Source organism: Colletotrichum fioriniae (genome assembly GCF_027942845.1).
Source record: "Colletotrichum fioriniae strain IMI 355084 chromosome Unknown scaffold_14, whole genome shotgun sequence".
Taxonomy (NCBI): Eukaryota; Fungi; Ascomycota; class Sordariomycetes; order Glomerellales; family Glomerellaceae; genus Colletotrichum; species Colletotrichum fioriniae.
In genome coordinates, this window is record NW_027076850.1 from 522,603 (window position 1) to 546,955 (window position 24,353).

The window sequence follows — 24,353 nt, forward strand, 5'->3', positions numbered from 1 at the left end:
GTAGTAGGTGGTAGTAGTAGTAGTAGTGGAGGTGAGGAAGGATAAGGTGTGGCGATGTGTGGAAGAGGAAGATGTTGCTGATGTAGACCGAGGGGCAAAGTGCGTATAAGTCTGTGGGTGAGGGAGGTGAGAGGCGTGTAAGTGAACTATATAGGATAGCGAGAACGAAGTCGACCCAGTTAAAGGAAGAATAAACCAAAAAGGTAAAAGAGTCGGGATGACACAGCCAAGAGTCCGCGGCGCTAGGGTCAAGAGGGCGGGACAGTAAGCACGGCAAGGTACTGGGATGGAGGGCGTAGACAAATTATTAATGTTGAGCAGCAACGGGGAGACGACGGGGAGTAAACGGGGTGCGTCTAATGTGCGCGCGCGAGATTATGTGATGCGCAGGGAAAAGGCCTCGGAAGCTTTTGGGGTTGATAGAGTTCGGTCGCTCGCAATGCTAAGGAGGGCAGAGCAAGCAAGCAAGCAGTGGAGGTCGAGGAGAGAGAGGAGGAGCAGGAGAAGACAGGCAGGGGGGGTGGGTGTGTGCTATGGTGGTGCTTGGTGCTGATGCTGGTTGCTTTGGTGCGGTACTTTGCCCCCGTACCTTTACGATGCAAGTACGGCGGTACGACGGGTACAGTGGAGGGGAGACAGGGCAGACTAGGGGAGTTCTGTCGGGGAGAGTCTGCTGCTGGAGGAGCTGGAGCGAGTGCGGATGCGGTGCAGTACTGGTGCTGCAATGTCTACCTCAGGTCACCGTAGGACTAGGTAGGTACCTTACGAATAGGTGGTGGTGCAGGCGTAGGCGTGGGCGTGGGCGTGGGCGTGGATGTGGGTTTGCTGGCCTGGTCTGGTCTGCTGCGGGTGGCATTAACGGTCGGCGACGTCTTTATGTCCGAGTGCGCGGGCGGGCCCAGTAGTTGTGAAAATGAGACGGCCTCAAGAAGGATCCTGGTTCCGTTTTGTGCTCAATCGGGAGAGAGAGAGAGAGTGTGTGTGTGGTGACGGTCGTGTATCAAAAGTACGTCTGGTACGTAGCCAAGTTGTGGGATGTAGCTGGTAGTAGCAGCGCGCTAGCAGCCTTTTTCTTTCTGGTCCCAAGAGCTAGCCGCGAGAAGGTAAAGTCCGCTGCGGAGTTCAGAGAACTGGACGGCGAGGATAGGGATAGGGATAGGGATTGGGATTTGATTTGCAAGCCGGTCGCTGCTTGTGTTAAGGATGGCTTATTTGTTGCTGCTTCCCGCTGTTGATACGGCGGATTGCTGACTGCAGAATGGCGGACGTGTCTCGAGCGGATCTTGTTGCCGAGCCTGTTGTGTGCTATGTGCTGTTCCAGGGTCTCGGGGCCTTTCGTTCTTCTTGGTCCCCTTTTTTCTCTTGTCGTCACCAAAGTCCTTAATGATTTTGCGGGCGTGTGGATGCGGGAGAATATGTGTGGACGTGGTGGTGGATGGTTTGTCTTTCTAGGCTGCTTGTTGGTGTAACAAGATATGATCCTCTTCAATCTTGGTGTGTAAGATAAGACCTAGGAGATCTTATTTCGACGGGAAGTAATGCTGTTGCCTTGGAGGTAATAAACAGTCTGAATCGATGAAATGTTTCCGGGTCGAAATGGTCTTTTTAAAATGGAATCCTTTACATCAGATCACTGAAGCTGAAGGTATGTATCGTATCGACGTCAGGTCGGCGGAGTTAGAACTGTGAATGTTGATCAAGGTCCCCGATTCGAAACATGAATAGCTTCTGACTCCGTTGTAGGGGGATCCCAATCAGACGGAACAGCCGACCACATCTTATATTCAGGAAGCAGGGTCATCCACAACTCTGCCGGGATCAAGAGATGGCATCTTTCCAAGCAATGAGGCTTGGTCATGAACAAAATATGACATGATGCTGCGAGTATGTTGGCATGGGCCGAGTCTGGACCATTTGCCTCGGGGAACACTCGACAAATCGCGAACGGAACGCTACTTTGGTAGGAACCAAGCCGAGTGCACGCCTCATGAAAGTGGGTTGCGCGAGGACAAGGCCCGTAATGGTGCTGTCAACTTTCAAGGGGTAAGGTAGGTAAGGCAGGTTGAGCGGGTCCGCTCCTGTGACTGATCGGTACCTCCAGAGACTTCGGGAGTGGAGGTTCACAAGTCCCCGAACCTGAGTAAGCTCTGCATGGGTGATGGGCCCAAGGAATGGAACGAAATGGTCAACGAAGACACGCGAGAGAGACACACCCAGGCAGACAAATCGCTCCGAGACTGACAAACAAAAAGCCACCCGATCTGTCTCTGTCTCTCTCTCTCTCACAATCTTTTGAGTGTGCTGTTGTCTTACTCTCTGTTTGCAACCCCACCCATCCGTTTGGGACGGTAAGGCCATGTTGAATCGTTGATCTCCACGTCTCTTGTCTCTCTCTCACTCTCTTGCTACGCAACCGTAGATTTGATCTGGCCGTTTCTGGAGTCAACATGTAGTTGTGTAACGTCCGTTGCGCCGCACCATGCCAACATCGCTGAGCCGCGGACGCCATCGAGCACGACACCTGCTCAAGGTTCAATGCAGTGAGTCCGATGACCAACACCGGGTTGTTCATAATCCTAAATTTCCTCGATTTATGCATGCGGCGGAATCTGACGGGGCCGCTGACGGGGCGATCAGGGTGAACTGCGACCCCGTATGCCAAGACTCCGGCCTGTTGACGAGGCCGGCGCCGAGGGCGGGGTCTTGACTTTTGCTACGCGTTCATCATCGACGATACCGCGACTCTACTGCTCTAGATCAGTAGCTCGGAGCCGCCATTGTTGTACGACCCTCGAGAGGTTCTGGACTCCAATGAAGACAAGACGACAAGGCATGACTGAATTGATGACGCCAGAGACCGAATCTGCCAACTGGCATTGCTATGCCTGGTTGGTCCCTGAGTGGGAATGCCAATTTGGGCAAATCGACAGGGTGCCAGGGTCGATGAATCATGATGGACCATAACCATTGGGCTGGGCCAAAATCTGTCCAAATTTGTCGCATTGCCCAGATACGCCTTACAGGCACTAACACGATCGCAATGCTCTCATTTCTCCTATTCGGTGCCTAAATTGGTCCAACGGCTCTTGTAGGCCCGACGGGTAGTTGACGAGGTGCCGCCGGGAGAAACTAGCTCATTTTTGTGAGGTGCGAAAACGTCCCTTGTCGATAGGGCTCGAGCGTGTCAGTCGAAGAGTCGAATGCCTGCAGGACAGGTTCAGAGAACAGACAGTGGAAGACGTTCGAGCTCTCATCCATGCAGGGACTTCCTCTTTGAGGCCAACGGTGCCGACAGCCTCGTGTGGGATGGTCGCGGCGGGCGGGCTTTTGTGTCATCCTAATTCATTCCATGGTGAAAGATCCCATGCTGCCGGTGCGTGCCAAAGTCTGATATGCGCCAAGAGCGATAGCTACCAGTCGGCTGAGGTTGACGATGCTTCGGGGAGCTGCATAGAAGGCAGGTAGTACCTGACCGCGAACTCTGTGGGAGCTCACGGGCGGTGCGGCTCAAGGCAGGTTGTTCAAGGTCGACTGGCAACAACAAGAAGAGGTACTTCAGGCCAAACTTCTGGCCAGCGCTACACTCTGTGCGGCGGGAGCGTGCAGTAGGATCGAGTCCACCATCAAACCCGTCTGATACCATGACACCGTCTGAGGGTGTAAAGAGTGTAAAGACGTCATGGCGTGTAGTTTCGAGCAGCAAACTTTAATTCAAAGTCAACGATTAAGAGCCGCGATAATGTTTCCCTGCCGAGCATGCCTCGGCCGCTTGCCACGCCCACGACGGCAGGCGGAGCCAATGGTTCGTTGTTGATCGATCGTAAAGAAAAGGGTCGGGCAGGTGGACTGCTACGAAAGTCCGGCGGCGATGAGAAGAAAGTTGGGAGTTGGAACGGAGGGTCACAGCCTATTCGCCGATGGTGCGCGGAGAGATTGCGGAGCACGGACAACATCCAAGGCAGCGAGGCCGCTCCCTGGCCCGCTCCTCCGCCGGCGGTAGGTAGGTTCACGGTCAACCGTTGACAATCCGCCAAGACAGGTCTCGTGAGGCACAGTGCCGTGAGGAGGGACTCGAGAGCCGAGAGAGGTGTAAAGGTGTACCGCACGGAGCAGAGGCTCGCAAGGCCAGCTCGAGGTGATCAAGGGTTGGTTTGAGCTTGAGCTGTAGGGCGTCGGCATGCGGTCAAGATTCATGCGGAGATGGTCGGCGATGGGAAGATGCAATGGTGATGATGTAGGTATCTGCGGCGGATCAAATTGTAATGCATCAAACTGAGCCAAAGTCGAGGTACGGGAGTGGTAGTGATAGGTAGACTAGTACCCGTAGTGGTTGCCATGATCCATCCCTTCCATGTGGAATGTGAGAATCAATGTCTGTTGAAGGCAGCTGCCCCAAGCAAGTCCCAATAACCGTCAATCGCCACCGCTCATTTGAGTGAGCTGCACCTTGGCTGCTTCCTTCTTGGAATCCTTGCTATTGGGATCTTGGGGTTCTTTCTGGTGTCTGACAACGTGGGCGGTGGAGAGCCAACACCCACTTGCTTACTTCCCTGTGTCTTTGCTCCAGCTGCCATGTTGTTCCAGCCCCGGCCCGTGTGCCAAGTATCGAGGGCTGTGTGCGATTATCTACTGTATAGTGCGTCCTTCTCAGTTGGGTTGGAAGTGTGTAAGTACGGAGTACAGATACGCAGTACGTCGTTCGCATCTGGGGTAGCTGCATCGGTATCCGTACGAGTACGAGATGCTGTCTTGTCACCATATGCGGTGTGGCTGCGTCCAAGCTGTCGGACCCTTGGTCTTGTGAGGTTGGCCGTATCGGTTCCCGAAACGGTGCCCGGGCGGAGGAGGGCGAGAATAAGCAATGAAGATCATTTTTGCCCGGACCAAAAGCCCCCAGGTGTCTAGGGTAAACCGTCAGCTAGGGCAAAATTAGGCTACTTTTGTCGTGGAGATGCAAAGCGGGAAACAGCCGCGGGCGTGGATGAGATGAGGTGCGGTGCGTGGGTGCGTGTTGTGTGGTGTGTGGTTGCCAACAGGCCGGGGAGGAGGATCAGGCACGGTCCAGTGTGTCCCACTTGAGGTAAAGGCGTGCAGAGGTGGGTCACTGGTGGGTCAGGTCCGGACCAAGGTAGATAACGCTCATGTAATCGGCGAGGTATTCCCGCCGGATTTAACTGGCAGATGCTTCCTTCCTGTGACCACAACCGCGATGGAGCTCTCAACGAAATAGTGGACATGCCCCTCACAACTATCAATTCTGCTACCATACCTAGGTAGGGTGGTAGTTTTGATGCAACTCTTTCTCATCGCTCACGTCCGTTGCTCAGTCACTATGTTTGCATAGCATGCCCGTTGTGACTCATCTACGCAGTACACAGTAGACGACCCCCCAATCATGAGGCTGGATACCTTACTCATTGGAACACTGCATGGCTCTGGGCTGTCTCCAGGGGGTGAGACAATTGCTCCCGCCAGGCACATTGCACTATGATAATCACACGTAACGTTAGCATCATTGTGTTGTCTTCCGTTCCCCCATGCCGATCGGGCCTGGGGCATAGATCCACGGAGCGGAGATAACATCTCCGTGTAAGTGGTTGCTTACCGACAATCACGTTCGGGTCTACCACATACCAGTAATACCTACGTAGACTCTCACTAACCAACTAAGTATACCATAGCAGGCCATCCAGCCGATTATCCACCTCATCGCGATCGGACTTGACACACCCGTCGTCGCCATGGGTTGTGCCCTTGGTAAACCGAGCCATCAGGGTTCGACCGGGATAGTGTCCTCAGAGAGAAGCATGGCTTCAGCCCAATAAAGCTGCCATACACCTCTGCAAGGTGATATCGCAGTGGCACTATCAGGGAGTATCCTAGGTATCTACAAAGAAACCACAGCAAACTGTCAACACTACCTCGTGGGCGGCGGTAATCAACAGCCAACAGTGGGCTCTGTCTCATCGGTCTGTGGCTGGCGCCGTCGCCGACTCCAATCGGCTTTGACATGGGACGAATTAGAAATCTCACGGCGGAGGAGCAGAAAAAGCTTAGTTAATCGCCGGACTGGGTGGGATGGATCATCATGGATGGTTTGAAGGAGAGACAGCCAATCATCCTAGCCATTGATTACACAACATCAAGAAAACTACATACCTTAGGTCCAGTATTACCTAGTACATAGTACGGAGTACGGAGAAATACAGTAGCAGCCGCATCCCACCCACCATCTTGCTGGGAGATACCTACCTTTTTCCAACAAACCCCATTTCGTGGACGCTACAGAACATGGGACGTGCAGTGCAGCGGAAGCACCACCAAAAGAGCGGAACATTGCCCGTCGGTCGTGACCTCATCCTCGCTCGCAGACCCCCCCTTCATCACAACAAGGTGGAATCATCGTGGGACTGTCGAATTTTTCTAGAAGACGGTTCTTTCCCTCCACCGCACAAATGCCGATGGGTCATCTCCGCGTCTCTATACGGCTTAGCGGGGATCCTGGCTTAACTGACTAATCGGCTACACTGCTGTCAAGTGCCGCATCCACTTGACCCCATTCAGGAAAGTGCCGCTCAAAAGCGCAGCTGCATTTCACCACTAATCCTGCACGTACCGTTTTCGAGTACGTTCAATCCTGGGCTGTATTCTCCGAGTACCTCTACAGTCCCATTCTGACCCCATCGAAACTACCAACCATCTCCATGCATCATCCTCCAGAATCTCAATCTTTGTTTATCTTTGCGCAGCTTCTTCTCGTCGCATGACCATCGGGAATTTCCTCCGCCGCTGAATCCCGTCCGGGAACCGCATCGGTCTGGATTTTTTCATGATACCCTCCGATCAACTCAACTCGACACAGCACGGTCCGCTATCGAATGCCTACCTACCTACTTCTGAGGTATGATTCTTCACCAACGCGCGCCCGTTTGCGTCGTCAAAATCAACCCAGAGCCTTCACAAGGCAACGATCGCCCTGTTTCTCCTGAATCATCACCGTCTGGTCTGTTGTTGATGACGCCGCCTGCCCGCTGTCATCAAGGGCCACATGTTATCAATAATCTTAAGTCCGCCACACCCAATCCATAGCACGGGGCTACCTACACTACATACAGTGACTACACCACACTAATACCTCACAGTAGGGTTGGCTCGGATCAGTATCCGCCAGGTAGCGCAATCCGCCCAGGCCAGCGGATGCCTCCCGCTCCCCGTCTGGTTTGCATTAGCTTTCATAAAGTTATCCCGGGCGATCCTGGGCCGATCATAAGCCAATTGCATCCGCCAGGGCCCAGCAACAGCCACCTCTCGGCAACGAAAGCGGCCTTTCGGCCTCCGACTTAGACTCTCAACCACCGACAGAAGAGCGACCCCAAACCCTGGCCCTCCTATTTGATTTTTTCTCCTACCGTCTACGACCCAAACAAGTTGAACCCGGTCTGCTGGCTGCGCCGCAAATCTTCCATCCAGTACAGATAGTATACATTCGCGACATCGAAACTTCCCTCTCCGTCCGTCACGAGATCGGGATCCAAAGCTTTGGGATCCCCTGGTCCCCGTCCCGCGGATACCTCCTCATGACCCCCTAAATCAATTCTTTCAGGGTCTTCTATCAAGGGCCAAAGGGAGAAGCCGGAATCTTGAAAATGGCTCACTTAGACTATTCGCCTCCTTTCCCCGCCATCGTGATACCACGCACCTGGACGCGGGCTGACGACGGTACACGGCTCTACATGGATTTTGGGTTGCTACCATCTTCTACAGACCAGGTCATGAAACAGGGATATCATCAGCATCGGATAGACCACCGATTCTTCTGCCCCTGTACCCGCTGTCTTCTAGGCGCCATCCGCCCTACCAGCTTCTCTGTGTGTTCATAGGGCCTTCGGTACACTTCTGCTCAGAAGCGGACTTCGGCCTCTGCTAATTTCCAGTTCGGCCGAGGCTCGACCCCACCAAAACTGGCTGCATGACGTGTGGTCGCATTGGAGCCTCATTGCTTGTCGGGGCGGCGTTAGAGCTGTCCCGCTACGCGATACCTACTTTGATTTGGTGTTGGTTCTCGACCTTTGTCGGTCTGAAGGATTTCCAATCGAGCCCCCTCAACGTATCGAGGCTTCCAAATCGATATGGACAGACAGCCTCGCGCCTTGAAAATGGCAACCGCCAAACTAGACTATCATGCCACGATGACATGGACAATGCTTCCCCTTTGTGTCTAGAGGAAGTTGGGATGCAAGCGACGTCATCTAAGCGCACGAAACTCTAGCTAAAGCGTTGAGCTCTATGCATACCGGCGGAACATTCCCACTCTTTGGTCTCGCCTGTCGGCCCGTATCTAGACCTACCTTGACAACGCAGAAACTTGAGATATCGGACGGGTTGTGGATTCCAGATGCTGAACGCCGGCTCAGAAGCTAAGGAACTATCATCAGGCTAGGCAGCTTCCCTTCACATGGGGCCCCCCTTCTGGTGATCCCGCATCACCCAGGACAAGCTCGTGGATACCGAACGACGTATGCAGCACCGCCATCTGAAAGCTGATACGCACCGGGGTTGCACGTCTTCCCGTCCCTGGTGGATTGTCGGGGCGCATGATCGCGCTGCCCACATTCAAAATCGACAAGTTGAGTTCTCCAGCAACCGAGGCTTGTGGGGTCCGCCGGCAACAAAGTTTTTCGTCCTCATGTTCCTTTGGCTACATACCTACGCAGGTGACAGTAGATCCCGGGCCCGGGAAGACTCGCGAGCGGGATTGCGGAATTGAAGATTCACGGATGCCGATATGGTCTTGGCGCCCGGCAGCGGGTCCCGGAGCGGCGTCTTACGATGGTACCCACGTTCCCGGGGGACCTATTCACAACATGCACCAAAGTTGAGGCCGTTGTGGCGTGGATCCCCACGAACAGGAACAAGTAATTTCAACAATGTCAAATTACGGTTGACTCTTTGGGCGAACGGAAAGCTTGAGAGATGATCGGAACGAGTGGCCCGACTGACTCTGTGCGCGAGCCCGCTGCCTTGTTTGCATCTTCTTTTTCTTAGTCGACTTTGCATCCAGGGGGGAGGGTCCTGAATCTCGATCTGCAACGTTCCTCAATCGTTCTTCCTGGGTATGTTTGGAAGGCAGCTGAATGGCTGGTTGCGGAGCAGACTCGCCTACGCCCGGGCGATGGTGAAGAGCGGTTTGACTGTCGAGTCACGCCACCGGCCCCTGTCTGCAAAATATTCGGGGGAGTGGATCTGACCCCCGTTGCTATCTCCGGATGGAATCTGACATTTCCATGAGCATCTATGCAAAGACTTCAAGAGACTTGTCGCACCAGAACAGAAGTCACTTACGAGTTGGCAATGAAACTGGTTTCTTTCAGGTGGGCCACTCCGCCAAGGGTCTGGAAGCGATAGTACGACAAGCAACAAGCCCCGAACGATTCGCATGCAAGCACTGATATGGTTTCGTTTGCCTAGGTATCCGTATCTTTCGCTCAGTCGGGTATTGGTCGATGCCCTATCGTTGACACATCCACGCCTGGCTAAGCTCCAAGCATCATTAACCAGGGCACGCAGGGGCCTCTACCTCGGTCAAGTTAGGCCAAAGCCTGTCAGTCAAAAGCTGCAACGGTGGTAAGCAGATCTCGGATCTGCAACAATGGCTTGCCAAGCTTTTCTCTCGTACCTGGCTAGATATCATGTGTCAGTCTGGTTTCCTGTTCCGGCACATTACAAAACGATTTGCGGTTGGTAAATAGTCATCAGCAGTAAAAAGTAGGTGGCTGCCAAGGCAGCTCACATTCGCACGAGTCAAACATGTCGAATTTGCGATCACGAAGTGCGTTTAGACTCCACACGATATCGAATTTTGTTATCAGAACTTTCGAAAGCGCCAGCCTTGGTTGGAGCAGGCAGCGCAGCAGCCAACCTCCCATCCACAGAAATACCTCATCGCTACCATTACCTCATGATTTACAAGAATGGCAACGTATCGCCGAGTAGGCCCAAAGATGAGCATGAAAACCCTTATTCACTACGGAATGCTAGTCACCTTCCGCGGCTCAGGCGCACGGCGGTCTAGACAAGGTAACCGTCACCACCTACCCGAACGTCTTCCGACCAAAGTCCGCCCCACTCACGCCGAGAGGGACGCCCGTGGTGTGCGCGTTCCAGTGTTACTGTCGTGAGAATGCAAAATCTTTACAGTGGAGGCCATCGGTGATTCTTCTTGCGGTGGGGATGGGTAGGGCGGCTTGATTTGCAACCAAAAAAACTCGTCGTACGATGAACCCCGATCAGTCATCCCGCCGTCACGGAGGAGTGGGGCCCCCACTGTGCATCCTGCCGATGCCCACGCCGGTCTTCTCCCGGCATCTGAAAGCGGCAGAGCGGTGACTGGCACCCGGGCTGGCGTCGCAGCCGACCCCAGTCAAACGCATGGCTGGTAACCGGAACCGTTATTGCCGTGGCCGGTTTTGCGATCGAGATGCGTTTGAGACTCGGTCGGCGGTAATGGCGCGACCTGCCATTTTCATCGGGATCGTCTCTGAAGAGGGCCCGTCTTCTCGTGCCGAAACCGGCGGAGGCGGCATGTTGGATTTTGCCAATGCTCCAACAAGTGGACTGAGATATTCGACGTCGTCGGGCGTTTCATTGCGCCCGACTTGTTCTCGAGAGTGCTTCTCGCGAACCCTCGAACAGAAGTTCAACTTTACTGAAGCCAGTACACTCGTCTAATGTATCCTTTCCTGAAGTGGTGCCCATAAGCGCTGCAATGTCAAGATTAACCTCTGCGTTTTACCACAAACGTGCGCAATGGCACGGATGGTCATGGATGACCCCGCAATTGACCGAACTCAACTCGTTCTGTTCGCGAACAAGTGTTTGCAGGCAGAACTTGCGCAACATCCCCGACGGGTTGACAGCCTCAAGGCTACCTACCTACCTACCTAGTTTGGAGGTCCCCGCGGCTGCGCGCGATAGTTTTGTCCACGCACTCACACACACAGACATATTCAATAGCGTTCTGCAGGTTGGACCCTTAATATCATGCTGCCAAAGTTAAGGGGAAATCGTCGCCCTCTTTCTTCAAGGATATCGAAGAAACACAGTCTAGTATTGTGCGGAAAACATATGCCAGAGGCGAAGGATACCCTGTGTTCACTTACGACGGAGTTTTGACCAAGGAAAGCGGCCGCGTCAAGTAATATGACGCCCGTCTTCATGTCCGGGGGACCACCCCCGCGGGCGACCGCGTCGGCGATTACTTTCTCACAAGTCCGGGCACGTTGCTCCGGGTTTGTATATGTGTGCGTGCTTTATGAGAGACGTTCCGCGGAGCCGGTGGGATAGAGAGGCACCAAAAGTCTAAATCATGCACACGTCTACTTGGGACGGACCTCGGAATTGGGAGCTTTCTGCGTTTCAAATCACCGAGGTTTAGGATATCTATATACGACAGATGAGAGGGGGGAGAACAAGGTTCGTCACATTTAGAGGGGGGAGCGGAGGGGAGATGAGAAGGTAGGTGGCCTGAGCTTGCGCCTCTTTCTCTCTGTTGTCTCGTTTTTCCCTCCTTGTAGGCCTCGGCTCAGGAAGGTCTAAGTCCGAGGTGGGAGATTGGGAAAAAGAAGGGGGGTGATGTGGAAGGGCATGAACTGCTCGGGAGTTTACTAAACAATGTGACAACTATAATTTGATTGGAGATTGAAGGTTCGTCGTAAGTAGGAGCAACTCTAAAAATGTGATGGCTGGGGTGTACGAAATGTTTGGTTTGGGGATCGTCATGGCCTTTTACTGCTTTTTCTTTTTCTTTTTTAACGCGTTTTGCTGAACGGCGATGTCTGTGTGTTGTTGTCGGCGACGAATCGATTACTGTTTTTGGTCTGAGAACCTCGGCTGTCGTAATCTTAACCTTTGGAAGGGGGGGTTTAGGTAAGGCTAGTTAGTTTGGTAGGTAAGTAAGGTAGGTAGGTGGGCAGGCACGACGGGTATCCCTCCGGCGGGATTGAGATGAATTTGAGGCTGTTGTTGGCGAGGGAGGTTATTCGAGTTCTCTCTGATCTTGTTTTGTTTTGTAAGTATATCGTCTGGTGTTTTTGCTTCGAGATAGGGAAATTATCGACCCCCTTCGACTCATGCAGCGTCTCTTGTCATTGACCATGAGGCGGAATCACTCTTATTTCGCGTTCCCCTCATGTTGAAGGTTTTTTTTGTTCTGAAGTTCGCCGAGGCTAGTGAAGAACATGAGAAAACTTGACAATACCTTTCCGAGTTTAACTCGTGTGTATCTTTATCATGCCAAAAAGCTTTTCCCCTTTGGGTGATTTGCGGTGGTGATGTTGTTTGTTATTGCTGCGGTGGTGTAAGTCAATGGGAAGAAGAGCCCGGGCGAACGGTGTTTTTCCCCGGGAAGGCCGGTGAAGACCGGCCGTTGGCGATGAGATGAATGACGGGCGTTTGCTTTTCTCATTCTACTTCGGATGGCGGGCTACGGGTGGATGTACTGTTGATTGATGACGTTTCTGTATGTCGGTCTTTTGGCGTTGGTTTCTTATGGGCTTTGTTGTCTTCGCGGGAGATCCTCGTGTTGGTGGGTTGTTTCCCATTGGAGTAGATTGGATATGGTGAAGCTGGAGGGGGACAGGAGATTTTGATTTAGGGACGTCATTGTCTTGAGCTTGCAATGGAGGCTTTGTTGGCGTGGTGTGTTGGCCCCCCTTGTTGGGTTGTTCCTCCAGGACTTTTGCTCTGAGGGCTGAAGATAGGGAGACGGAGTTGAGGAGGGTTTTGTTGTATCGTTTAACCTCCTTGACCTTGTCATAGATGGCGATGTCTAGGTCCTGACGATGCTAGCTGGGTTTCCGCACGTGACTGATACTCGAGAAGGTATTTATTGAATGGTTTACAAGTAGTTCTAGTCTCTTGACGTGTCCATATCGGTGTGGTGATGTGATGATCATCTGTAGGTCTAGATGCCCTGAGCCTCTCTGATGGCCCTTTGTCTCTAAGATGTCGGGTATGATTCTCAGCTACATATTGCCTAGAGGAGGAGATGCAACCTTTATGAGAAGTATTGAATCATTTCTGATAGACGCTCTGGCAGGTGGTCAGTTCGATGATATCGAGACACCGAGTCCGTCGCATTCTCAGTGTAGAGACTACTAATTAGTCATGAGCACGTATCTTTCACGCATGCCATGTTCCTTATATTACATCTCCTTATTGAATTCTCCAAAAGCAGAGTTTTTGGTTTCTCTGTGAAGGTGAGTACACTGGCGCGCCTCTGCCATGGTCGCGTCGGTATTTGAATCCCAGTAGGGGTTCGTTTAAAGCTGCTTAGCACTGACAGGAGTACTGAGTGGGCATTGTAGTGAGTACAGTCATCATCGAAGCCATAGGGTTTTGCTTCCAACGGTGATGCTATGTCTAAAGAGAATGTCAGCAACGAGTGTTGTGCAACTTCGGCATTTGGCTTGGCCAGTATTCTACATGATTGGATGTCAAAGGTCGTGATCATGGGACCAAGTTGCTTCGACTGCAATCATACTGGAGCATGACGGAGGGCAGTACCGTGGCCGATTGCGACGAAGGTTGTCAATGGCTGCGAGGCACGTCTCAGAAGAGTGTGTACGTTACAAGGGAGCTAGAATGAGTATTTGATTGCATCATCTCACCGAAACTTGGGAAAGACAGTGTAATAAGTTTCGAGTTGCCTCAGGTTATGACGTTGTAGCTGTTACCCCTGTGAGCCCTGGGAACTCCAAGGGTCCGAGGTGATGAGAATTCATCTTTGAGTTCTTTGATGTTTTTAATGCTACCCTATGGCAGCTAGCTGGAGCGTGCTACTGTGATGGATGACGTGACCAGAGTTGCCATTATATTTTGCCCATTACATTTCTGCGGTAGAGGATCGTCGAATACCCAATTTCATATCAATGATAGGTCACCGCGGCACTAGTCTCAAGATGAATATTACCTCTGCCATATCCTCTATTCCTTAAAGAGAAACTGCTATGCTGTTCTATATGGGACACTGAGGGCCTTGCTGCTGCCATGGAAATGCATGCATGATTCAATAGCAAAGCAATGCTTCATAACACGTGTTGAAATTCATCGGATATCTATACGACCAGCATCTAGAACTCTGCAGACACAGCAATGAAGCCCGTCGCCTTGCCCTCAGCAGCCTGCTTCATCAGCTCCTGGTAGATGGGGTCCTTGGTCTGGTAGTACTCCATATCTCTAATCACCCACATCATTGTCAGTAATGAGTTTGAATTCCATTCAAGGAGGAAGATAGGAAGATCTTGGTGTAACTTACGCTTCATTGGCAAACGTAATCTCGTAAACGACGGACCATGCCTGGGACCCCGGGACGTCGGTCAGGACCTTGCACTTGCTAGCCTTTGAGGCGACGAGGTACGTTGAGCCGTCCTCCTAACGTTCCCGAATAAAGCACAACGTTAGCAAAACATGTCTCCTCAGCATGCTCATGATTGGGGGAAGTCTTATAATGTGACTTGCCTTTTTGCAGTCGTTGACAAAGTTGCTGAACCTCTTCACCGCCTCATCTTGCGCAGGGCCGTCGGCGAGCGCAATGAGTCCGATTCTGGTGATGGCCATTTTTATGTGTGGTTTCCTTTCAAAGGTCGTGAAGTTGGATTCGTTGGTTTGGTATTTGATAATTCAAGGACATCCGCTGAAATGTCTCCGTGTCAAATCTTAACCATGAGCAACGTAGTCGGATCTCTCTAATCTTTATATAGGCGTCCGGAAACTCGGTCCTCTTCCAACACGGGAAGTCACCGCCGTCTATGCCTCGGCGCACCAATTGATGTCTCGTCATGCCCGATGAAAGGAGGCGGAGCAAGGAGCCCCCGTCGCCCCGACCGTCCCCCGGCCTCAAGAGGCCACCTCCGCATAGGGAGGTGAATTCTCCGTATGGATCCCTTCTGCGGGGGTGGGAACCACGTTCATTGTCTTCCGGGCTTCCCTTAACCTATCGCATCAAGCCAACGGGGTAGATTAAGCTAGACATCCCAAAAAGAACACGTCGTCAATCATCTCACCGACAGTAAGAAAGGCCAGGGGGGGACGGGAAACACGTAGTCGCTAGCGAGCAGATAGAGAGAAAGAGGGGGTTCACAACCCACTGATCTTCACTATCTTCAACGGAGACCGAACGTGGATGCATGAGCATTCCCCTTGGCACGCTAAGTACGGTCCTGCCGAGGCATGAATTTTCCAAGTTGGTCGTTCCAAGGCCCGCCAACAAATCAGCGGTACTGAGAGGGCGGGCTCTTTCTCTTTTCCCCCTTCCCCTCTCTCTTACTTCCTGGGTCCTGCGAAACGTAAGAAAGAGGCGGGACGTTCTCTAACGATTCGGCTGTAGTCAGAGAAAGCTCGGCGACCGGAGGATATACCGATTCGGGTCGCTAGCTTGCGTCAGTTGCTGTCGTAGCCGGGCAGATCCCGGCTTCCCGCTAAGTGGAGCAAATAACCCCGGATGGGGGAGGGCGGGCCCGTGCTAGGTAGGCCACCGCAAACCCCCCGGTCCGGTAGACGATTTATACCTGCTCACCTACTCCGTACTTTACTTGATATCTTTCTGCCGGCCAGTTCGGTGGTTGTGCATGTGAAGAGTGGCCTGTCTTGGCGTCTCGGAGCCCGAGGAAGTCGGCGGTCGGTGTGGTGTGGGTTGCCACGCCTTGCTTGTCCATACCACTCGGGTCCAACTTTGGGTGTACCAGATCACCAAATGATTTTAAGACAGTCGAATTATCGGTTGAGTGTTGTGTCATTCATTCTATAAACATCATAACTTTTTACATGGCCGGCCCCGAGTGAATCCATATCAAACAATTCCCTTCGTCAAACGTGGACATTGTCTTTCGTATACCCAATGTCTCGTCACCCCCTTCCTCCTCCCGAAGAAACAACAAATAGCTTCATGAGATTTTGAAATATGCTTAATAGTTAGAAATTAAAGGCCTGCGATGCTTGACATGTTTGTTTTCATCTCCACATCTTCCAGCAGCCAGTTCGCACCGGGGAAACAATCGATCTCGCTCCGAAGACGCCTCGCCATAACAATATGCAGGTATCAGATGCTCGCTAGCTTGAACCAGGATGATAAACAGAAAAGTAATGTCCATCGACACAGTCGTATGGCAAAAGAGACAAGAGATAACCAAGAACCAATCTATGTACGTGTGTGAAATATATCATGTGAAATCGGAGGAGTCCATCACTGGCTTCCTCTTCGTCGCCTCTGATCTCTATAGTTAAGGGAGTAAGGGGCAGGGCGCTCCTGCCGGACCGTTCGCCGGTCTGGGAGCCCAGACCGCATGTCCTGGTAGTAGTTGCTCTGCGCCGGGCCCGGGGCCGGCTGGTAACCCACTGGCGACCGCGGAGCGTAGGCAGCCTGGGCCATCTCGGCTCCGGTCGTTGGGTACAGGCAGTTTGGTGGCGGTGGTCGCAGGTAGAAGTTGCTTTCTTGTTGCGTCGTGTAGTGCTGAGGTGGGAGGCTCGACACGGGCTGCATCGGCCGCATCATTTCGACCGAGGTGGGAGGCGGATAGGCCTGCATGGTTCGATCCTGCATCGGGGCCCCGAAGTCGGCAATGGGCATCGTTTGCTGGATCTGTGTTGGGAGAGGCTGTTGGAAGAAACCGTGGCCAACCGCGTGTGGAGGCTCCGCAGGCGCAGAATGGGTAGCCAGAGGTGAATGGATTCGGGATGACGGCTGGCTGTAGCTGGTGGGAGCATAGTACTCTGGAGCAGTGTTAATGCGAGGCTCGGGACGACGACCATGAGCAGCAGTCATGTCCCGGAACATGCGCGAGCGGTCTCGGTTCGAGGCCATTGCTGCGGATCGATCTGGCGGGGGTGTGGCCTGGCCATCTACCCAGCGACAGGAGTCAGACTCATCCGCAGTATGAGAAGAAACGGACGCGGGAGCCGATGGGACTCGGTTTGCAGTCGTGACTGGGACAGTCTGGCTCTTGTCCGTAGATGCTGTCGCGGGGTCCTGCGGGCGCTTGACCACCTCAGGGTGAACTCCCTCAACGTACTCGATGAACTCCTTGAGGCTTTGTACTTTTTGGTCCAACTGTCCGATCAGCTTATCAGAACCATCGCTTCCTTCTGGAAGCAGACTCTTGATTGCATCAACAATCTGATCAGCGATTGACTGAAGCCTCTTCTCTGTGCCCTTCAAAGGGATACCAGTGATTGGCTGAAGCAGGCCGAGAAGCTGCAAAGACTCCTCGTTGTTTCGTCGAGCAGCTTGAAGCGACTCATTCGCTTGACGAAGTTGGTCATCGCTGGCGTGGCTCTGCTGCAATTGCTCGCAATGGCTTTCCAAGGAGCTGATGTGAGCTTGTGTACTCTGTCGGAAGGAATCGATGATTCCACTCGGCGTAAACGTATGAACGGGTTGAGCTGGTGCTCGGCGAGCCATGACTGGCGTTCCGCGTGTGCTTGAAGGGCGAGAATCGTCAGGACGCGGGCTACGCCTTGGCTGTTGACTGTGTGAAGTCGAAGGCAAGCTGCCTTCCTGCACCGGGCTATAAGAGCTCGACGGAAGGGGGTATGATGGTCGGGATGTGGGGCGGTTGCTCTGGATAACGTGGACCTCTTGAGGCGCAGGGAATGAGGGGCCTGGCATCGGGAGTCTGTTCGACTGTTCCGGATACCGTGGGTGCATTTGGAAATCTTGAAGGGGCTGAGAAGGGTTTGAAGGAGGAATCTGAGATGGCAAGTAGCCGCCGCGAGGGTCATTTTGCATGTGAACAGCTTCCGGTTGCTGAGGATGATGGCCCACGGGTCCGTTGTGGCCATGAGAGCTGCCATGCTCCTCCGCAAGGCGATACTGCTCGTAGTAGTCGGCATGGCTGACTGTCCTCGAAGGCAGCGCCTGTGGTCGCTGGGGCATTGGCAGCTGGGGTTGCCGCATTTCCGGAACGTGCTGTGGTGGCATCTGCAATGTATCCCAGGCATTGCCATTATCTGTGTTGAGGCCTTGCGTGGCCCACAGAGGCTCCTGAGCGTTGGCACCCTGCCTTTGCTGGTCATGTTGTCCAGGCACGTAGTTGCTGTTCTCGTTCTGCGGCATGAAAACAAAGTTGACTTGCAGATCGGCGTCTGCCATCATACCGTCCATTTGATGCTCGCCGATGCAGAGGTCCAGGTTGTCAGCAAAGGCAGAGTCGAGGCTGAACGATGGATCAATGTCGAAGCTGAACTCGTCATCAGATTCTAAGTCTGACCAAGTATTGCTTCCGTATGGGCGGGGTTTCGGTGCTTCAGCAACAATGCGAGTGTTGGGCTTTGTTGCGAAAGATGCGGTGGGGATGTGGAACGGCTTAGGTGAAGTGGACTGTTGAAGAGTGGTCAGCTGAAGTTCTGAATTCCATGGCTTTCAAGGTGCTCACCATTCGTCCCATAGAGGACTTGTAGATGGGAGAATCAGGGTCTCGAATTTCAATGGCAGAGTCTCGACGACCTTGCACGCGGTAGAACCGAGGAGGAGGAACATCGTCCCCCGACTCAGAAGGGCTTCTGGACGATGCGCAAGAAGATGCTGAAGGAGTCAATGCAGGCTGTTGCACATCCACGCTGAGTGAGAGTGCGTCCCACTGGGCTGTAAACAAGGAGACTCTGTTGGCGGGTTCCAGGTTGACTCTTGATGCGTTGCCCTCCAGCATGACCTCGCGTCCAACGTAGACACAGGAGCCAAAGAGCGTTGCGATGCCGCGATATCCCATTTGAGGGCGCTCTGAGGCGGAACGTCGGAAATCTAGGCTCGGTCCGTACAATGTAAGCAGGAAAGTGGTTCCTGATCGTTGCTCAGTGTGAGTCGGGACCCAGCAGACAGCCTTCAAAGGCACGAGCATACACTGGTTGGTCCGGAGGTTGAGAATGTGGAGGGCATCTGAGAGGTCCTCTCCCGTGCCGTTCTCGACGATGGCCACCGGATCACCTCGCTGGTATTCCTGGCCGTCGAGAGATCGCCCGTCATGGACAAGCGTGCCATGCGCTGGCTGCATATTTGCGTTGACTGGATCGCTATCCAGAAGCGTAGTATGTGACATGCCGTCTTTCAAGGAAGACTGCTAGTCTAGTAGAGAGGAGGACAGAAAGAAGTGGGCAAGCCGCAAGGTAAATACCAACACCACCACGAGAATTAATAGTTTTCGGCGTGGCACATAGCTTGGTGAAAGTCGACGTTACGTTCGTGGATGAGTCGAGACCAGGCTACACTGTGAACAGAGTAGTAGGTGGTGTGCGAAGACAACGTCGAAGCGTCAATATCAGGCAGGGTGATATAGGTGAAGAAACATGGAGGAGCGGTGACCAGCAGTGTTGACGAGGAAGTGACGAATTTTATAACACAAATCGGAATATGAGAGAAGCGTGAACGCATACGCCTAGGGCACTTGACGGTACCAGATGCGACTTGGCATCGATTCGGGTCCGATACCCATACCATGGGTCAAGGAGGAGCTGCAGCGGAAGCCTCATCGCACATCCGCCAGAATGAACTCGTACGCAATCCCAGTCGACACCCTCCCATCTCTTGCGGACGTAGGGACAAGGGGTAAGGGCGTGTACATGGAAGAAATGCCAGGATGCACTAGAGGGCGATCTGCTAGGTACCTAGGGCCGTAAGGTACAGATCCTTGTCGACGACAGACCAGGGATCATGACGGGGCAGGCCGGGACGACTGGGGGTGATTTGTATAGCAAGGCCATGCCGCCATGGCTGTCTCGGACCCTTTCTCCGCCCTGAAGACCTGGCTGCTTTGCACTGGCTTGTCACGCTTGTGTGGTTGTGTATAGTTGTGTAAGCCAGCCAGTGCCTTCGCAATTGCGTATCAAGCACCATTTTGTATCGGAACATGGCTTTCAGCCAGTTCGTATCGTCCACCTCTCTCGTCGTTGGCCACTTGGACTTGGATCATCACTGGTAGTCGACATAAGAAAGAGCTTCGAGTCAAACGTCTCGGGAGCGGGAAAAAGGCATCATCTGCGACAACTATATCCAACTGTTATACCTTTTTTAACGCCATTGACGCCGTCTGAATAGCTGGAAATCCTTCGCGGCAGCATAGCATGGCGCTTGTTCAGTGCAGACAGAGAGAATTCGTTTCAAAAGAAATGTCATGAACATGGAACGCAAAATTCTGAGAAGTGATAGGGCGAGACACGCCATTGGTTGTTAGACCATGCCGGAACACCATCCAGACTGCGCGGACGTGGAGTAGCCGGACGCCTGCAAAACCTCCTCAGCCACTAGCTTCTAAGCGGTGACCCCGCCAGGATTCCCAAGTCGAACATGGGCTTAAACCCCTTTCTCCCATGAAGTTATCGAGTCTTTGCGGTCCACTAATCAGTGTTCCGACTTGGCTCCAAGACAGCATGAATGATCACCCTATCCGTATGCTGCCAGGAACGCCGCGGTGCAGAAACCAGAGCCCCGTTGTAGACTTGGACCGAGGCCACCAGGTTTCCGCCACAGGCTGAGACCACAGTCAACACCGCCATCTTGGTGGCTTCTTCATTTCGATAAAACCCTTCCGGTCTCGCTTGCTCACGAATGCCAGCACTCCTGCTGGGTAGCGATGCTAGCTCAGAGCTGGCAGTGCTAGCTGTTCAGTCGCTTGATAGTGAGATGTGTCTTAAGGGGCGATATACGCCTTATCAATTGTACATTTTGTCGCGGCGGAAACGATCTGGTAGCAACCAAATATGAGGCTTGCCCAGGGAGAGTCCGCAGCTCGCAACAGATGGGAAAAGCATGGTCTAGAAGTAGCCACTTTGCCGTCCTTACTTGCTTGTCTTTGAATCGGCCTCGGTTTTGGTGTCGTCTTGTTTTTTGTTCTCTTCCGGCATCTTGCCGAATTTTGTCAAAATATTTGCAGCCCATTCCTCGAACTCCTTCTCAGCCGCCTCGTCCGTCTGGCCAGCCGCTCCACGAATGCTTCTCCTAGCCATCTCTCTCAAGTCGTCGACCGAAGACACGTCAAATGCCCAAGCAGCGCCACCAGTCATCATGATTGCGAAACTCATGACGTTCAGTGTCGCCAGGTTCAAGGCCTCGACGGCAATCATGCCACCCTCTGGGTTTCCTTGTTTGCCCGCAGCATAGTGGCTAGGTTGATAGAATTTCGGGAAGGCAGCGAGTTGTTTGCGGGCCACCGAGCGTCGGGTAACCATTGCCGAAAATACGAAGAAGCCGGCACCGGCGAAAAAGAGGCCAAGTTGTTTCGCGGCTCTCGATTGGAAAGGTGAGGATGTTGGCTGGAGCTGCGATCGCGTCGAGCGGGTATCAGGCGACTCATTCTGGGAAGCCATGGCGGAAGGGGAGAGTTGCGCGAGCATCGGATTATACCCCTTTGCATGGAAGCTATTGTCAGACAGATCAAAACATCGTGGGACTGTCGGAATTACTTACCAAGCTCAGAGCGGCATCTGCCGGTTCAATTGATCGAGACGGGTGTCGACGGAGTCCCTTGCGCGGTTGGTGTTGAGGGACTGGGGAGATAAAGCGGAGCTCTGGCGGGACAGACTTGGAAGCTCCTCTGAATTGGAAGTCGGGGAAAGGAAGTTCCCGCCACTAAAATTTTCGGGCCCTGTACCTGGATATGCAACAAAACCGACTTGGTGTTTCGTTTGTTACATACACCTTTGCTGAGCTTGCTGAGCTATTAAGCGGGCTTCGCGCTGTGTGCATTATGTAAGTCAGGTATGTATGCCGGAACGCATCGGCTTCAGTGCCGGTTCTACGTAGTAGGTACACTGTGATGGACGTTCCTTCCATGTTACAGCGATGCTCACGGGTTTCCATCCCATCTCCTTCTCTCCCCCGGCAAGGTGTTTTGCTTCCACATCTTCTCAACATCATAACGCACCTCACAGTTGCAGAAGGAGAAGAAGAAGAAGAAGACAATGACGCAAACAAATTCGCCCAACTCAAATTGAGAAAAAAGTTTTCTCGTCAACACCCTACTTACTCTCGTATCTGTATCTTGCAATTTCGCGGCATGCTGGCGACTCGCGAAATGCTACCGTTCGCTACGGACGAAATGCACGTTGGCCCACTGTCAACACTACCTACACGACTTCCAGAAGCCACGCATCCAGACTCGCCAGGTACCTTGCGATTGCAACTACAACTGCGGCAGCCAAGCCACAGCGTGGTCGGCATATTAAGAAGGGCGGAAACCTCAAGATTGCGTCCGCGAAAGCCATCCGGCCTCCCCTCCGGCCTCTGCAGATGACCTGCTGGCAGTCGCAGCGGTCTAATATGCTCCTTGGCGCTACGGAATAGTTGGCTGCGCTAAAGCCCTTGTCGAGCAATGGCACACGGCTCTCCCCATGATTACGATGCCCAATCAACATGGCCCGCAAGATACGACCAATCTGCCTCCCACCCCATCTTGGGATGACAGCCCACCTTGCAACGGCTGCTCCCATCAGTCGAAATCACCTGCAGATGACATGCCAGTCAGATGGCCGGATGCCTTCCCCGGGGCCTGCCCAGCTTCACTGATGGCTGCATCTGGCGAGATGCCTAGACCCCGCCGCCAATTCCACCTGTCCACCTCATACTCAAAGGCCTTTCAGCAACAAGTATCTGTGCGAGACCGTCAAAATGACAGATCAAGTGTCGTTTCTCAACTACCTGCACTTACACGCCATCGACGCCTCACGGGCCTACTTGTTTGACGACTCATGTCCCCAGCTGGGAGGCCTTCATTCGCCAACTGCAAACAGACCTGAAGACATGCTTGTCTCGGCAGCGATCGATTGTCCGAGATCTTGATTGCTGGATCGCTGATGGGTTTTGACGATTTCGTGACACGCTGTCGGTTTTTGGCTGCACCAAGCTGCTGGGTTCCCCAGCGCATGCGCGCGATGCCTGGCAAAAGGCTCCCAATGCAGGCTCGGCAGACGTCCAAACAGCAACACCAAACGCGATCGTTATCGACGACAGTTCCTTTGGTTGGCCACCTCTTGAAAATCAAACTCTACACTCACCTTATGCTGGGGCCGACAAGCACTTGATCCTGCTGATACCCGATGCGATGTCACCACAGCAAACTTTCAACAGTCCATTCGCTTACGGAATACCATCTGTTGCCTAGCTCATGACCCTTGCTTGAACAGGCCGCACCTCACGCAAGCCCGAAAGCAAGAATACCGCCGTTGCGTTGTCGTCAACAGCGCTACGATGACAAGGAACTGGGTAGATTGCGATCGTGGTCTTCGTGCAGAAACAGAGCGCTATCCAGGTCGTGGGCGGCCGCATCAGGTTGAGAATCTGCAAAATGATGAAAACACTGGGTCGAGGTATCATGTGCTCACGGGGTGGATTACGGATGGGCACGAAGTGGGTGAAGTTATCGCATTCATGTTCGTGAGATGTGATTTCGGATTGAGTCGCAAAATGAGATGTAGCGCATCGCACAAAAGCATCGTCAGCGGGGTGCGTTGCCAGTCGTCGTCTGTGGAGACTGCAGCAGAGCTCCCCTTCGACAACATGCCTTACTCCGTACGCTCGATCGAGGAGAAAAGCGTCCCGACAGTCGGGCACCTGGTTCGACAAACACTTCAAGACAAACAAGCCACAATCGAGTTCGATGGGAGACATGTGTTGGCTCACGGTTACTGACGAGTTCCAAATTGACCGGATTGTCTCAGGCCAAACTCGGTTTCATCGCAAGTTGATTGTCTTCTTCATGGTCAAAGAAGGATACCTACAGTCTCGCATCATAAGGGAGGTGACTTACAGCGCGAGACAACTCTCTTGCGACGAACAAGGATGAGTCCTGTTCTTCAAGGTCAAAGCGAGTGACGAGGTCAGATGTGCAGAGATCAATCAGGAGGTTGGCAGGTTTTGTGACGCGACAGGTCTACAGCTTGTCAGGTGCTGTCATATATCACTTCTTACGAGATCTAGCGCCTCAGCCAGGAAAGGCAATAGTCACGAAGTCAGCACCCAATTACGTCGAGGATCCAGCCAAGAGTGACGCCTATCCACAGCAGAAGATTTCTCCTGGTGATTTCCAGTTGCTGCTGCTGCTGCTGATGCTGAGGGATTTTAGCAACGGACCAGATTTTTTCAATATGCGGTGCAGTGCAGGTGGGAATCTCCGCGATCGCCGAGGCGCGAGTTTATCGTACTTTTTGAACCTGGGGTGCCACGGTTCCTTTACCACAACACTGGGTCACGGATCAGATTGCCAGATTGCATCGTGCCATGGTCAGATCGATTAGATGGGCCACTGCGGCCGTGCTATAACGGCCAAGTTCAATGTTTGCCTATCAGACATCAACAAGCGCCCTTTGATAGG

At 53.0% G+C, this 24,353-nt stretch overlaps 3 protein-coding genes across 3 annotated transcripts; all 3 read right to left on the reverse strand.

Annotated features, from left to right (window-relative positions):
* Positions 1-14,129: 14,129 nt before the first annotated feature.
* N0V96_010323 (uncharacterized protein) lies at positions 14,130-14,616 on the reverse strand (the record flags this gene model as incomplete). The annotated part of the gene is made up of 3 exons (XM_053194680.1): positions 14,130-14,235; positions 14,315-14,430; positions 14,467-14,616. 3 exons carry the CDS (start codon positions 14,614-14,616, stop codon positions 14,130-14,132), a joined length of 372 nt encoding a protein of 123 aa, XP_053047849.1.
* Positions 14,617-16,240: 1,624 nt separating this feature from the next.
* N0V96_010324 (uncharacterized protein) lies at positions 16,241-19,043 on the reverse strand (the record flags this gene model as incomplete). The annotated part of the gene is made up of 2 exons (XM_053194681.1): positions 16,241-18,373; positions 18,429-19,043. The coding sequence occupies 2 exons, from the start codon at positions 19,041-19,043 to the stop codon at positions 16,241-16,243; spliced, it is 2,748 nt and encodes a 915-aa protein (XP_053047850.1).
* Positions 19,044-20,823: 1,780 nt separating this feature from the next.
* On the reverse strand, positions 20,824-21,351 carry N0V96_010325 (uncharacterized protein; the record flags this gene model as incomplete). The annotated part of the gene is made up of 1 exon (XM_053194682.1): positions 20,824-21,351. One exon carries the CDS (start codon positions 21,349-21,351, stop codon positions 20,824-20,826), a length of 528 nt encoding a protein of 175 aa, XP_053047851.1.
* Between the last annotated feature and the right edge of the window lie 3,002 nt (positions 21,352-24,353).